The sequence below is a fragment of the Brassica napus genome, chromosome A5 (assembly GCF_020379485.1).
Source record: "Brassica napus cultivar Da-Ae chromosome A5, Da-Ae, whole genome shotgun sequence".
Lineage (NCBI taxonomy): Eukaryota > Viridiplantae > Streptophyta > Magnoliopsida > Brassicales > Brassicaceae > Brassica > Brassica napus.
The window spans coordinates 28685083-28701279 of NC_063438.1; the positions used below are offsets into that span (position 1 = coordinate 28685083).

The 16197-nt window shown below is 31.4% G+C and overlaps 2 protein-coding genes across 2 annotated transcripts; one reads left to right on the forward strand and one right to left on the reverse strand.

Annotated features, from left to right (window-relative positions):
- The first annotated feature begins 723 nt into the window (after positions 1-723).
- Positions 724-4978, forward strand: LOC106415284. Its single transcript, XM_022706157.2, has 5 exons — positions 724-862; positions 951-1673; positions 1772-2261; positions 2345-3391; positions 3469-4978. Exons 1-5 carry the CDS (start codon positions 858-860, stop codon positions 3742-3744), a joined length of 2541 nt encoding a protein of 846 aa, XP_022561878.2. The 5' UTR covers positions 724-857; the 3' UTR covers positions 3745-4978.
- Positions 4121-4621, reverse strand: LOC125608714. The gene is made up of 2 exons (XM_048779175.1): positions 4472-4621; positions 4121-4396 (listed from the first exon to the last, which is right to left on the reverse strand). Exons 1-2 carry the CDS (start codon positions 4619-4621, stop codon positions 4121-4123), a joined length of 426 nt encoding a protein of 141 aa, XP_048635132.1.
- Positions 4979-16197: the final 11219 nt, after the last annotated feature.

A 16197-nucleotide genomic window follows, 5' to 3' on the forward strand; every position in this document is an offset into this window, starting at 1 on the left:
GAGAATAGTTTTTTATCGTGGTTTAGTCTACCAATTTTGGAAAATTATGAAGTTTTACTAAATACATGACAAAAAAAAAAAGATCTCATGAACCAGGAAGAGAGTTATAATATAAATTAATAAAAATGAAGATGGTGTTTAGAAAATTTAAAACAACACTAAAGATCATAGGTTCAGTATATAGAACTTACCGAAAAACCAATATTTTCGTAGGGGTTAACCCATAGATTTTGAGAAAAATTCAAAATATGAAAAATTTTTTTAATGCATATTTTCAACCTTATGTAACATATGATGAAGGTCAAAGAGGTTTGTAACCTTTGTTGTCTCCGTTTCTCTTGAGAATAGCGATTTTATCGTGGTTAGTCCACCAATTTTGGAAGAATTATGAAGTTTTATTAAAGGAAAATTGTTACGCAGCTACACAGACTATGTAGCATCACATGGCCAACCATCCAGAGTAAACAAATGTATTGAAACCTACACGAAGTATATGTCGCACATAACGACATGTGATGATTAGCAAAAAATTATGTGTTTAACATCACAAACCCACTTAACCTCGTCGGAACCTGGTTAATCTCTTCGGAACAGTAAAACCGAACCCGATTTACCCGGTTTTTAAAAAAACCCGACCCACCCTTAATTAACCATAAACCCGACCCAGATTTAACCTAAATCTAGCCCAATTCTGCAATTTAGAAGCCCATTAAAATGAGAAAGAAGAAATCGAATCAAGAACTCAACTTTCCCCGTTCTTCGAATCGTGAGAGAGAGAGAACGAACAAGTGCAAAAGAAGTGGATTTTGTGGCTAAATTCGCAAGAGAAGAGTGAATCGGTGAAGAATCAAGTCGAGATGAGGTATTTCTTTGAATTTAAATGGTTGATTTCTGGGTTTGCAATATGTCGGATTTGAGATTCTAAAGTATCTTTGTTCTTTCTGATGTAGTGTCTCGGTGAAAGTGAAATGCTTTCACTCTGGTCGGTTTAAAGATGAAGGTGGATTGTGTTATGTAGATGGAACCGTCGACGAGTTCGAGTTGGATGCGGATTCTCTTTTCACGAACTTGGTAATGAAGATGTTTGAGAAAAGGATAGTGATTGGGAAGTTGTGGTTCAAGCTACCATTCCATGAGTTGGAAGATAGGAAACCTTTATTTGAAAATGTCGAAGCCAATAAGAAGAGAATGGAATCTTCAGCGCGTTGGTACAAGGAGCTCGACATCTATGTAGAGAGAGATAGGGTTGTTCTAGCTGAAGAAGGTAGCACGAATGTTGGAGTTCAAGAAAGGGTTATGAACGTTGAACCAGAAGAAGAGGGTCTGCATGATAGAGCTGAAAAACAGTGTGAGAAGCTCTGTGAAAAGCTGGCTGAAAAGAATTCTGAGACGGGTTTGATGTTTGATGAAGATGAAGATGAGGCGTTAGACACTTTGTATGATCCTCTTGCAGACGACTCGGATGATGAGAAGTGTTCAGAAGATGCCTTGTCAGAATCTTCAGAATCGAATGATGAGGCGGAAGTTGTTGAAGAGGATATAGTAGACATCGACAATGTGAACTATGAGGAACAGATACCAGACGAAGATGAGGTGTACCCTGCTACAGACGATTCATCTGGTGATGAAGAAGAACAAGCTGAGAGATTAGTGCAAGGGGTTTACCGGATGGAGTGTTCAGCTTGAGACAGCTCTTCAGCAGTGGGTCAGAATTTAAGAAGAATGTCATAAGATACATCCTGAAGACTGGGCGTAATGTGATATTTGATAGATGGGAAAAGACTAAGCTTGGTGCAAAGTGTGGTGAAAAGAATTGTGGATGGAGGATATATTGCTCTGTTGAAGAACCTATCGGCAAATGGATGGTTAAGGTATATGAAGATGAGCATCAATGTCATCCTGTGGGGCGGTGCAAGCTTATCAAGAGCCCTGTTGTTGCTGATTTGTTTCTTGAAGATATAAGGCGAGATCCAGAGATGAGTGCACCGGAGATCAAAGATGAAATGAAAAGGAGATACAACATTATCATCTCGCCTGCTCAGTCACAAGTTGCTAGAAGACTGATTTTCGATAAGTTGCAAGCTGAAACTGATGAACAATTTGCAAGACTTAGAGACTACGAGCATGAAATCAAGAGGACCAACAAAAACACTACTGTGGAGATCAACACAACTCGTAGAGAAGATGGAAGTGAAGCATTTTCACAAATGTACTTATGCTTTGCGGCTCTAAAGACTTCATGGAAGCAACACTGCAGACCAGTTATTGGTTTGGACGGTACGTTTTTGAAGCACTCAATGCAGGGAATGATATTAACTGCTATTGGAAGGGATCCTAATACCAGATATACCCGATAGCGTGGGCTGTAGTTTCTTCTGAAAATAATGATAATTGGGAGTGGTTTATCCACAAAGTCAAGGTCGACTTGGACTTGGGTGAAGGCGATGAGATCACAATAATATCTGATATGCACAGAAGTTTGATCCACGGTGTTGCTACTGAGTTGCCAAAGGCAGAGCATCGGGCTTGTGCAAGACATATCTACGCCAATCTGAAGAAACTGCACAAGTCAGACACACTGAAGCCAATGTTTTGGAGGGTCGCAAGCAGCTACAATGAAGCTGATTTCAAGCAAAATTTAGCTGCATTTAGAGAGTTTGACCCCTTGGCATGTGATGAGCTCCTTAAGAGAGACCACCGGACTTGGTGTAGGGCGTTTTTTAGGATTGGTTGCTGTTGTGCAGACACACACAACAACTTGACAGAGTCCTTTAATAGGACTCTAAAGGTGGCACGGAAGAAACCTTTTGTCCAGATGTTAGAGCTGATAAGGAGAGATGCAATGCAAAGGATTGCCAACCGCTTTGAACTAGCTCGTAAGGAACCTGCAAGGCATACTAAGAAAGCAAGAAAGGAGGTTGAGAAGTCGTGTGATGAAGCTCAACACTGTCGTTCTGTCTCTAGCACTGGTGGGAGGTATGAGGTTGTTGAGGGAACTAATGGATACTCGGTGAAATTGCACAAGAGGACATGTGCGTGTAGAAAGTGGGATCTAACTGGGATTCCATGTCGTCATGCTGTGTGTGCGATCAGGGAGAACACAGGCTTGGTTGAAGACTACATATCTGATTACTACACGACCGAGAAATGGAGAGAGACTTATCGAAGAGATTTGAAGCCGGTCAATGGACCAAAATTTTGGGTTGAGTGTGGAGGAGGACGCATTGTTGGACCACCTTACAAACGTCCTCCAGGAAGACCTAAGGGAAAAGCTAGGATCAAAGGAGTACATGAGTCACCCTCAAAAAAGAGGGTTGGTCGCAAAGGAAGGGTACCACACTGTGGTATTTGCAGTGAGAAAGGTCATAACTCAAGGACATGCCCCACTGAGGTATGATCTTATTTTCTTAAGTGTGTTTTATGCTGATTATGTCTGCGCTTATTGAGTTTTTCTTTGTCTTTCGACAGTCTCCGGAGACCAGGGAAAAACGAAGACGGCTAAGTAAGCAATGTGAAGAAGATGCTGAAGAAGCAGCTGCAAGGAATGGTCAAGATGAAGCAAACGATGAAGCTCAGGAAACAGCTGAAATGGAAGCTGATTTGGCAGCTCAAATGGAAGATCAAGTAGAAGTTGAGTTTATTTCTTCTACTGCACCTCAGCCAAGCCAACCAAGCCAAGGAAACCAAGCACCACAACGAAACCTCAGAAGAAGCAGTCGCTTGGCAGCTTTGCTTTTCGGTTGAAGGGAGGTTTATCCTTTTTTTGAAAAACAATTTACATGTGGTAACATGTTCTCGGGTACCTTATTAGGATTGTTTTACATGTTTTAACATGTCCTCGGAAAGCTTCTTTTTTCATGTTCTATCATGTTAACGATGATGTAATGTTTAAACTTCAACTATGTATTCCATTTTGAACTGGTTTATCTACTTCTAGTTTATGATTATAGTTTGTCATTCTAAGCTTCTTATAAATGTAAAACATCTCAATACTAGCCTAAAATATCATCACATTACACATTCATCATTCATTACATAACCAGTTTTTTTTAGAAACATAAGACTCATTCATCACATAACTAGTCTTTAGAAAGGAAAAGAAACAGAAGACTCAACACTCTTAATCACTAACAATACAACACAGTTTCAGAAACTTATTCTTCCAACCAAGGTTGGGGTTCAAACGTTTCATCTCATCTTCACTTCCATTTGATTTTGCAGCCTCTTTCTTCTCCAATTCCATAGAAAGTTCCAAATTTCTATTTCTCAGTTCATTGATCACTCTTCTTTTCTCTCTAATTTCATCTCTAGCTTCAATCAACGCTCTTTTTGGCCACCCAGTGACTTCTCCTTCATCGAACCATTCAAAGAATTTGCAGTGTTCATTGCCCATTTCCTATACCCAAATACATACAAGATGTACTCACTCCAAAAAAAATAGTAACCAATTGTGAGCAGAAGAATTGTGTACCTTATACAGTTCACAACCAAAAAATTTTCGCCCAGGATTCTTATTTGTCCACGCAGTGAAAATCTTGGCGGGCAACCCACAGTCACACATTCTTCTGCCTCCAATAGATCTGCTCCGCCTAAAACTCGAAGATTCAGCGTTGTAAGTCATCGTCTCACACTCTCGGGTCTTCGTCTTCCTCTTGTAACTCAGTAGCCTCTGTTTCTTTTTTTCTTGTTGAGAGAAGGAGATAAAGGTCTGAGAGACCAGATTTTAGATTTAGGTTAAATCTGGGTCGGGTTTATGGTTAATTAAGGGTGGGTCGGGTTTTTTTAAAAACCGGGTAAATCGGGTTCGGTTTTATTGTTCCGAAGAGATTAACCGGGTTCCGACGAGGTTAAGTGGGTTTGTGATGTTAAACACATAATTTTTTGCTAATCATCACATGTCGTTATGTGCGACATATACTTCGTGTAGGTTTCGATACATTTGTTTACTCTGGATGGTTGGCCATGTGATGCTGCATAGTCTGTGTAGCTGCGTAACAATTTTCCTTTATTAAATTACATGACAAAAAATTAAAACGATGCTCATGAACCATGAAAGAGAGCTTAATATACATTAATAAAAATAAAGAATGTGTTTAGAAAATTTAAAACAACACTAAAGATCATAGGTTTCAGTATATAGAGAATTTACCCAAAAAACTCAATATTTTCGTAAGGGTTAACCCATAGATTTTGAGAAAATTTCAAAATTTTTGAAAATATTTTTTTAATGCATATTTTCATCCTTCTGTAACATATGATGAAGGTCAAAGAGGTTTGTAACTTTTTTTTGTCTCCGTTTCTCTTGAGAATAGTGATTTTATCGTGGTTAGTCTACCAATTTTGGAAGAATTATGAAGTTTTACTAAATTACATGACAAAAAATTAAAACGATGCTCATGAACCATGAAAGAGAGTTTAATATAAATTAATAAAAATGAAGAATGTGTTTAGAAAATTTAAAACAACACTAAAGATCATAGGTTTCAGTATATAGAGAATTTACCGAAAAACTCAATATTTTCGTAGGGGTTAACCCATAGATTTTGAGAAAAATTCAAAAATATGAAAATATTTTTTTAATGCATATTTTCATCCTTATGTAACATATGATGAAGGTCAAAGAGGTTTGTAACCTTGTCTCCGTTTCTCTTGAGAATAGCGATTTTATCGTGGTTAGTCCACTAATTTTGGAAGACAAATATGTATTAAAACAGTATTGTCAGATTTTTTGAACCTCTTTAAACTTCATCATATTTTATTACAACAAACGTTCCAAACTTCTTTAAACTTCATCATATTTTATTACATGATTCAAATATGTATTAAAACAGTATTGTCAAATTTTTTGATTTTTTCTCAAAATCTATGTGTACCACCTACGAAAATAGTGAGTTTTCGGTAAATGCTCTATATATGAAGCCTATAATCATTAATTTTGTTTTAAAATTAAAAACCACATTATACCTTTGTATTAATGTATGATAAACTTCTTTTCATGCTACATGGACAACGTTATAATTTTTTATCCATTAATTTAGCAAAACTACAAATACTCCCTAAATCATTAGACTAACCACTATAAAATTGCTATTCCCTAGAGAAATGGAGACAACAAAGGTTACAAATCTCTTTGAACTTTATCATATTTTATTACATGATTCCAATATGTATTAAAACAATATTTTCAATTTTTTTGATTTTTTTCAAAATCTATGTGTTAACCCCTACGAAAATAGTGAGTTTTCGGTAAATGCTCTAGCCTATAATCATTTTATTCGTTTTAAAATTTATAACCACATTATACATTTGTATTAATGTATGATAAACTTCTTTTCATGGTACATGGACATCGTTCTAATTTTTTATCCATTAAATTAGCAAAACTGCAAATACTCCCTAAATCATTGGACTAACCACTATAAAATTGCTATTCCCTAGAGAAACGGGGACAAAAAAGGTTCCAAACTTCTTTGACCTTCATCATATGTTATTACATGATTCAACTATGCATTAAAACAGTATTGTCAAATTTTTTGAATTTTTCTCAAAATCTATGTGTACCCCCTACGAAAATAGTGAGTATTCGGTAAATGCTCTATATATGAAGCCTATAATCTTTAAATTTTTTTAAAAATTTATGTATTAATTTATGATAAACTCCTTTTCATGTTACATGGACATCGTTCTAATTTTTTATCCATTAATTTAGTAAAACTGCAAATACTCTCTAAATCATTGGACTAACCACTATAAAATTGCTATTCCCTAGAGAAACAGAGACAACAAAGGTTCCAAACCGCTTTGAACTTCATCATATGTTATTACATGATTCAACTATGCATTAAAAAAGTATTGTCAAATTTTTTGAATTTTTCTCAAAATTTATGTGTACCCCCCTACGAAAATAGTGAGTTTTCGGTAAATGCTCTATATATGAAGCCTATAATCATTAAATTCGTTTTAAAATCTATAACCACATTATACATTTTTATTAATTTATGATAAACTCCTTTTCATGGGACATGGACATCGTTCTAATTTTTTATCAATTAATTTAGCAAAACTGAAATACTCCCTAAATCATTGGACTAACCACTATAAAATTGATATTTCCTAGAGAAACGGAGACAACAAAGGTTCAAAACCTCTTTGAACTTCATCATTTTTTATTACATGATTCAAATATGTATTAAAACAGTATTGTCAGATTTTTGAATTTTTCTCAAAATCTATGTGTTAACCCCTAAGAAAATAGTGAGTTTACGGTAAATGCTCTATATATGAAGCCTATAATCTTTAAATTTGTTTTACAATTTAAAACCACATTATACCTTTGTATTAGAGTATGATAAACTTCTTTTCATGGTACATGGACATCGTTCTAATTTTTATCCATTAATTTAGCAAAACTGCAAATACTCCCTAAATCATTGGACTAACCACTATAAAATTGCTATTCCCTAGAGAAACGGAGACAACAAAGGTTCCAAAACTCTTTGAACTTCATCATATTTTATTACATGATTCAAATATGTATTAAAACAGTATTGTCAGATTTTTTGAATTTTTCTCAAAATCTATGTGTACCCCCCTACGAAAATAGTGAGATTACGGTAAATGCTCTATATATGAAGCCTATAATCTTTAAATTTGTTTTAAAATTTAAAACCACATTATACTTCTTTTCATGGTACATGGACATCGTTCTAATTTTTTTTCCATTAATTTAGCAAAACTGCAAATACTCCCTAAATCATTGGAATAACCATTGTAAAATTGCTATTCCCTAGAGAAACGGAGAGAACAAAGGTTCCAAACCTCTTTGAACTTCATCATATATTATTACATGATTCATATATGTATTAAAACAGTATTGTCAATTTTTTTGAATTTTTCTCAAAATCTATGTGTACCCCCCTACGAAAATAGTGAGTTTTCGGTAAATGCTCTATATATGAAGCCTATAATCTTTAAATTTGTTTTAAATTTTAAAACCGCATTATACCTTTGTATTAATGTATGATAAACTTATTTTCATGGTACATGGACATCGTTCTAATTTTTTATCAATTAATTTAGCAAAACTGTAAATACTCCCTAAATCATTGGACTAACCACTATAAAATTGATATTCCCTAGAGAAACGGAGACAACAAAGGTTCCAAACCTCTTTGAACTTCATCATATATTATTACATGATTCAAATATGTATTAAAACAGTATTGTCAAATTTTTTGAATTTTTCTCAAAATCTATGTGTAACCCCCTACGAAAATAGTGAGTTTTCGGTAAATGCTCTATATATGAAGCCTATAATCTTTAAATTTGCTGTAAAATTTAATACCACATTATACCTTTGTATTAATGTATGATAAACTTCTTTTCATGGTACATGGACATCGTTCTAATTTTTTATTCATTAATTTAGCAAAACTGTAAATATTCCCTAAATCATTGGACTAACCACTATAAAATTGCTATTCCGTACAGAAACGAAGACAACAAAGGTTCCAAACCTCTTTGAACTTCATCATATGTTATTACATGATTCAAGTATGTATTAAAACAGTATTGTTTAATTTTTTGAATTTTTCTCAAAATCTATGTGTACCCCCCTACGAAAATAGTGAGTTTTCGGTAAATGCTCTATATATGAAGCCTATAATCTTTAAATTTGTTTTAAAATTTAAAACCACATTATACCTTTGTATTAATGTATGATAAACTTCTTTTCATGGTACATGGACATCGTTCTAATTTTTTATCCATTAATTTAGCAAAACTGTAAATACTCCCTAAATCATTGGACTAACCACTATAAAATTGCTATTCCTTAGAGAAACGGAGACAACAAAGGTTCCAAACCTCTTTGAACTTCATCATATTTTATTACATGATTCAAATATGAATTAAAACAGTATTGTCAAGTTTTTTGAATTTTTCTCAAAATCTATGTGTACCCTCCTACGAAAATAGTGAGTTTTCGGTAAATGCTCTATATATGAAGCCTATAATCTTTTAATTCGTTTTAAAATTTATACCACATTATACATTTGTATTAATTTATGACAAACTTCTTTTCATGGGACATGGACATCGTTCTAATTTTTTTTCAATTAATTTAGCAAAACTGAAATACTCTCTAAATCATTGGACTAACCACTATAAAAATGCTATTCCCTAGAGAAACAGAGACAACAAAGGTTCCAAACCTCTTTGAACTTCATCATATGTTATTACATGATTCAAATATGTATTAAAACAGTATTCTCAAATTTTTTGAATTTTTCTCAAAATCTATGTGTACCCCCCTACGAAAATAGTGAGTTTTCGGTAAATGCTCTATATATGAAGCCTATAATCTTTAAATTTGTTTTAAAATTTAAAACCACATTATACCTTTGTATTAATGTATGATAAACTTCTTTTCATGGTACATGGACATCGTTCTAATTTTTTATCCATTAATTTAGCAAAACTGCAAATACTCCCTAAATCATTGGACTAACCACTATAAAATTGCTATTCCCTAGAGAAACGGAGACAACAAAGGTTCCAAACCTCTTTGAACTTCATCATATGTTATTACATGATTCAAATATGTATTAAAACAGTATTTTCAATTTTTTGATTTTTTCAAAATCTATGTGTACCCCTACGAAAATAGTGAGTTTTCGGTAAATGCTCTATATATGAAGCCTATAATCTTTAAATTTGTTTTAAAATTTAAAACCACATTATACCTTTGTATTAATGTATGATAAACTTCTTTTCATGGTACATGGACATCGTTCTAATTTTTTATCCATTAATTTAGCAAAACTGCAAATACTCCCTAAATCATTGGACTAACCACTATAAAATTGCTATTCCCTAGAGAAACGGAGACAACAAAGGTTCCAAACCTCTTTGAACTTCATCATATGTTATTACATGATTCAACTATGCATTAAAACAGTATTGTCAAATTTTTTGAATTTTTTTCAAAATCTATGTGTACCCCCTACGAAAATAGTGAGTTTTCGGTAAATGCTCTATATATGAAGCCTATAATCTTTTAATTCGTTTTAAAATTTATAACCACATTATACATTTGTATTAATTTATGATAAACTCCTTTTCATGGTACATGGACATCGTTCTAATTTTTTATCAATTAATTTAGCAAAACTGTAAATACTCCCTAAATCATTGGACTAACCACTATAAAATTGCTATTCCTTAGAGAAACGGAGACAACAAAGGTTCCAAACCTCTTTGAACTTCATCATATTTTATTACATGATTCAAATATGTATTAAAACAGTATTGTCAAATTTTTTGAATTTTCTCAAAATCTATGTGTACCCCCCTACGAAAATAGTGAGTTTTCGGTAAATGCTCTATATATGAAGCCTATAATCTTTAAATTTGTTTTAAAATTTAAAACCACATTATACCTTTGTATTAATGTATGATAAACTTCTTTTCATGGTACATGGACATCGTTCTAATTTTTTATCCATTAATTTAGCAAAACTGCAAATACTCCCTAAATCATTGGACTAACCACTATAAAATTGCTATTCCCTAGAGAAACGGAGACAACAAAGGTTCCAAACCTCTTTGAACTTCATCATATGTTATTACATGATTCAAATATGTATTAAAACAGTATTTTCAATTTTTTGATTTTTTTCAAAATCTATGTGTTACCCCCTACGAAAATAGTGAGTTTTCGGTAAATGCTCTATATATGAAGCCTATAATCTTTAAATTTGTTTTAAAATTTAAAACCACATTATACCTTTGTATTAATGTATGATAAACTTCTTTTCATGGTACATGGACATCGTTCTAATTTTTTATCCATTAATTTAGCAAAACTGCAAATACTCCCTAAATCATTGGACTAACCACTATAAAATTGCTATTCCCTAGAGAAACGGAGACAACAAAGGTTCCAAACCTCTTTGAACTTCATCATATGTTATTACATGATTCAACTATGTATTAAAACAGTATTGTCAAATTTTTTGAATTTTTCTCAAAATCTATGTGTACCCCCTACGAAAATAGTGAGTTTTCGGTAAATGCTCTATATATGAAGCCTATAATCTTTTAATTCGTTTTAAAATTTATAACAACATTATACATTTGTATTAATTTATGATAAACTCCTTTTCATGGTACATGGACATCGTTCTAATTTTTTATCAATTAATTTAGCAAAACTGTAAATACTCCCTAAATCATTGGACTAACCACTATAAAATTGCTATTCCTTAGAGAAACGGAGACAACAAAGGTTCCAAACCTCTTTGAACTTCATCATATTTTATTACATGATTCAAATACGTATTAAAACAGTATTGTCAAATTTTTTGATTTTTTCTTAAAATCTATGTATACCCTTACGAAAATAGTGAGTTTTCGGTAAATGCTCTATATATGAAGCCTATAATCTTTAAATTTGTTTTAAAATTTAAAACCACATTATACCTTTGTATTAATGTATGATAAACTTATTTTCATGGTACATGGACATCGTTCTAATTTTTTATCCATTAATTTAGCAAAACTGCAAATACTCCATATATCATTGGACTAACCACTATAAAATTGCTATTTCCTAGAGAAACGGAGACAAAAAAAGTTCCAAACCTCTTTGACCTTCATCATATGCTATTACATGATTCAACTATGCATTAAAACAGTATTGTCGAATTTTTTGAATTTTTCTCAAAATCTATGTGTACCCCCCCAACGAAAATAGTGAGTATTCGGTTAATGCTCTATATATGAAGCCTATAACCTTTAAATTTGTTTTAAAATTTAAAACCACATTATAACTTTGTATTCATGTATGATAAACTTCCTTTCATGGTACATGGACATCGTTCTAATTTTTTATCCATTAATTTTGCAAAACTGGAAATACTCCTTAAATCATTAGACTAACCACTATAAAATTGATATTCCCTAGAGAAACGTAGACAAAAAAGGTTCCAAACCTCTTTGAACTTCATCATATGTTATTACATGATTCAAATATGTATTAAAACAGTATTGTCAAATTTTTTGAATTTTTCTCAAAATCTATGTGTACCCCCCTACGAAAATAGTGAGTTTTCGGTAAATGCTCTATATATGAAGCCTATAATCTTTAAATTTGTTTTAAAATTTAAACCCACATTATACCTTTGTATTAATGTATGATAAACTTCTTTTAATGGTACATGGAATTCGTTCTAATTTTTTATCCATTAATTTAGCAAAACTGCAAATACTCCCTAAATCATTAGACTAACTACTATAAAATTGCTATTCCCTAGAGAAACGGAGACAACAAAGGTTCCAAACCTCTTTGAACTTCATCATATGTTATTACATGATTCAGCTATGCATTAAAACAATGTTGATAAATTTTTCGAACTTTTCTCAAAATCTATGTGTACCCCCCTACGAAAATAGTGAGTTTTCGGTAAATGCTCTATATATGAAGCCTATAATCTTTAAATTTGTTTTAAAATTTAAAACCACATTATACCTTTGTATTAATGTATGATAAACTTCTTTTCATGGTACATGGACATTGTTCTAATTTTTTATCCATTAATTTAGCAAAACTGCAAATACTCTCTAAATCATTGGACTAACCACTATAAAATTGCTATTCCCTAGAGAAACGGAGACAACAAAGGTTACAAACCTCTTTGAACTTCATCATATGTTATTCAACGATTCATATATGTATTAAAACAGTATTCTCAAATTTTTTGAATTTTTCTCAAAATCTATGTGTACCCCACCCCCTACAAAAATAGTGAATTTTTGGTAAATGCTCTATATATGAAGCCTATAATATTTAAATTTGTTTTAATATTTAAATTTGTTTTAATATTTAAAACCACATTATACCTTTGTATTAATGTATGATAAACTTCTTTTCATGGTACATGGACATCGTTCTAATTTTTTATCCATTAATTTAGCAAAACTGCAAATACTCCCTAAATCATTTGACTAACCACTATAAAATTGTTATTCCCTAGAGAAACGGAGACAACAAAGGTTCCAAACCTCTTTGAAATTCATCATATGTTATTACATGATTCAACTATGCATTAAAACAGTATTGTCAAATTTTTTGAATTTTTCTCAAAATCTATGTGTACCCCCCTACGAAAATAGTGAGTTTTCGGTAAATGATCTATATATGAAGCTTATAATCTTTTAATTCGTTTTAAAATTTATAACCACATTATACATTTGTATTAATTTATGATAAACTCCTTTTCATGGTACATGGAAATCGTTCTAATTTTTTATCAATTAATTTAGCAAAACTGCAAATACTCCCTAAATCATTAGACTAACCACTATAAAATTGCTATTACCTAGAGAAACGGAGACAACAAAGGTTCCAAACCTCTTTGAATTTCATCATATTTTATTACATGATTCAAATATGTATTAAACCAGTATTTTCAATTTTTTGAATTTTTCTCAAAATCTATGTGTACCCCCCTACGAAAATAGTGAGTTTTCGGTAAATGCTCTATATATGAAGCCTATAATCTTTTAATTCGTTTTAAAATTTATAACCACATTATACATTTGTATTAATTTTTGATAAACTCCTTTTCATGGTACATGGACATTGTTCTAATTTTTTATCAATTAATTTAGCAAAACTGTAAATACTACTTAAATCATTGGACTAACCACTATAAAATTGTTATTCCTTAGAGAAACGGAGACAACAAAGGTTCCAAACCTCTTTGAACGTCATCATAAATTATTACATGATTCAAATATGTATTAAAACAGTATTGTCAAATTATTTGAATTTTTCTCAAAATCTATGTGTACCCCCCTACGAAAATAGTGAGTTTTCGGTAAATGCTCTATATATGAAGCCTATAATCTTTAAATTTGTTTTAAAATTTAAAACCACATTATACCTTTGTATTAATGTATGATAAACTTCTTTTCATGGTACATGGACATCGTTCTAATTTTTTATCCATTAATTTAGCAAAACTGCAAATATTCCCTAAATCATTAGACTAACCACTATAAAATTGTTATTCTCTAGAGAAACGGAGACAACAAAGGTTTCAAACCTCTTTGAACTTCATCATATTTTATTACGTGATTCAAATATGTATTAAAACAATATTTTCAATTTTTTTGATTTTTTTCAAAATAGTGAGTTTTCGGTAAATGTTCTATATATGAAGCCTATAATCTTTAAATTTGTTTTAAAATTTAAAACTACACTATACATTTGTATTAATGTATGATAAACTTTTTTTCATAGTACATGGACATCGTTCTAATTTTTTATCCATTAATTTAGCAAAACTGCAAATACTCCCTAAATCATTGGACTAACCACTATAAAATTGCTATTCCCTAGAGAAACGGAGACAACAAAGGTTACAAACCTCTTTGAACTTCATCATATGTTATTACATGATTCAACTATGCTTTAAAACAGTGTTGTCAAATTTTTTGAATTTTTCTCAAAATCTATGTGTACCCACCCCCCTACGAAAATAGTGAGTTTTCGGTCAATGCTCTATATATGAAGCTTATAATATTTAAATTTGTTTTTAAATTTAAAACCACATTATACCTTTGTATTAATTTATGATAAACTCCTTTTCATGGTACATGGACATCGTTCTAATTTTTTATCAATTAATTTAGCAAAACTGTAAATACTCCCTAAATCATTGGACTAACCACTATAAAATTGTTATTCCTTAGAGAAACGGAGACAACAAAGGTTCCAAACCTCTTTGAACTTCATCATATTTTATTACATGATTCAAATATGTATTAAAACAGTATTGTCAAAAATTTTGAATTTTTCTCAAAATCTATGTGTACTCCCCCCCCCCCCCCCCCCCCCCCCCCCTCTACGAAAATAGTGAGTTTTCGGTAAATGTTCTATATATGAAGCCTATAATCTTTAAATTTGTTTTAAAATTTAAAACCACATTATACCTTTGTATTAATGTATGATAAACTTCTTTTCATAGTACATGGACATCGTTCTAATTTTTTATCCATTAATTTAGCAAAACTACAAATACTCCCTAAATCATTGGACTAACCACTATAAAATTGTTATTCCCTAGAGAAAGAGAGACAACAAATGTTCTAAACCTCTTTGAATTTCATCATATGTTATTACATGATTCAACTATGCATTAAACTAGTATTGTCAAATTTTTTGAATTTTTCTCAAAATTTATGTGTACCCCTTTACGAAAATAGTGAGTTTTCGGTAAATGTTATATATATGAAGCCTATAATCTTTTAATTTGTTTTAATATTTATAACCACATTATACATTTGTATTAATTTATGATAAACTCTTTTTCATGGGACATGAACATCGTTCTAATTTTTTATCAATTAATTTAGCAAAACTGTAAATACTCCCTAAATCATTGGACTAACCATTATAAAATTGCTATTCCCTAGAAAAACGGAGACAACAAAGGTTCCAAACCTCTTTGAACTTCATCATATGTTGTTAGCGTATTCAACTATGTATTGAAACAGTATTGTCAAAAATATGAATTTTTCTCAAAATCTATGTGTTAACCCCCTATGAAAATAGTGAGTTTTCGGTAAATGCTCTATATATTGAAGTCTATAATCTTTAAATTTGTTTTAAAATTTAAAACCACATTATACATTTGTATTAATGTATGATAAACTCTTTTTCGTAGTACATGGACATCGTTCTAACTTTTTATGAATTAACTTAGCAAAACTGCAAATACTTCCTAAATCATTGGACGTACCACTATAAAATCGATATTCTCTTGAGAAACGGAGACAACAAAGGTTCCAAGCCTCTTTGACCTTCATCATATGTTATTACATGTTTCAAGTATGTATTAAAACTGCATTGCCATATTTTTTTAGTTTTTCTCAAAATCTATATGTTGACCATACGAAAATAGTGAGTTTTCGGTAAACGCTATATATATTGAAGCCTATGATCTTTAGATTTGTTTTAAAATTTAAAAATACATTATACATTTGTATTAATGTATGTTAAACTTCTTTTCATAGTACATGTACATCGTTCTAATATTTTATCAATTAATTTAGCAAAACTACACATACTCTCTAAATTAGTAGACTAACCAATATAAAATCGTTTTTTTCTTGAGAAACGGGGACAACAAA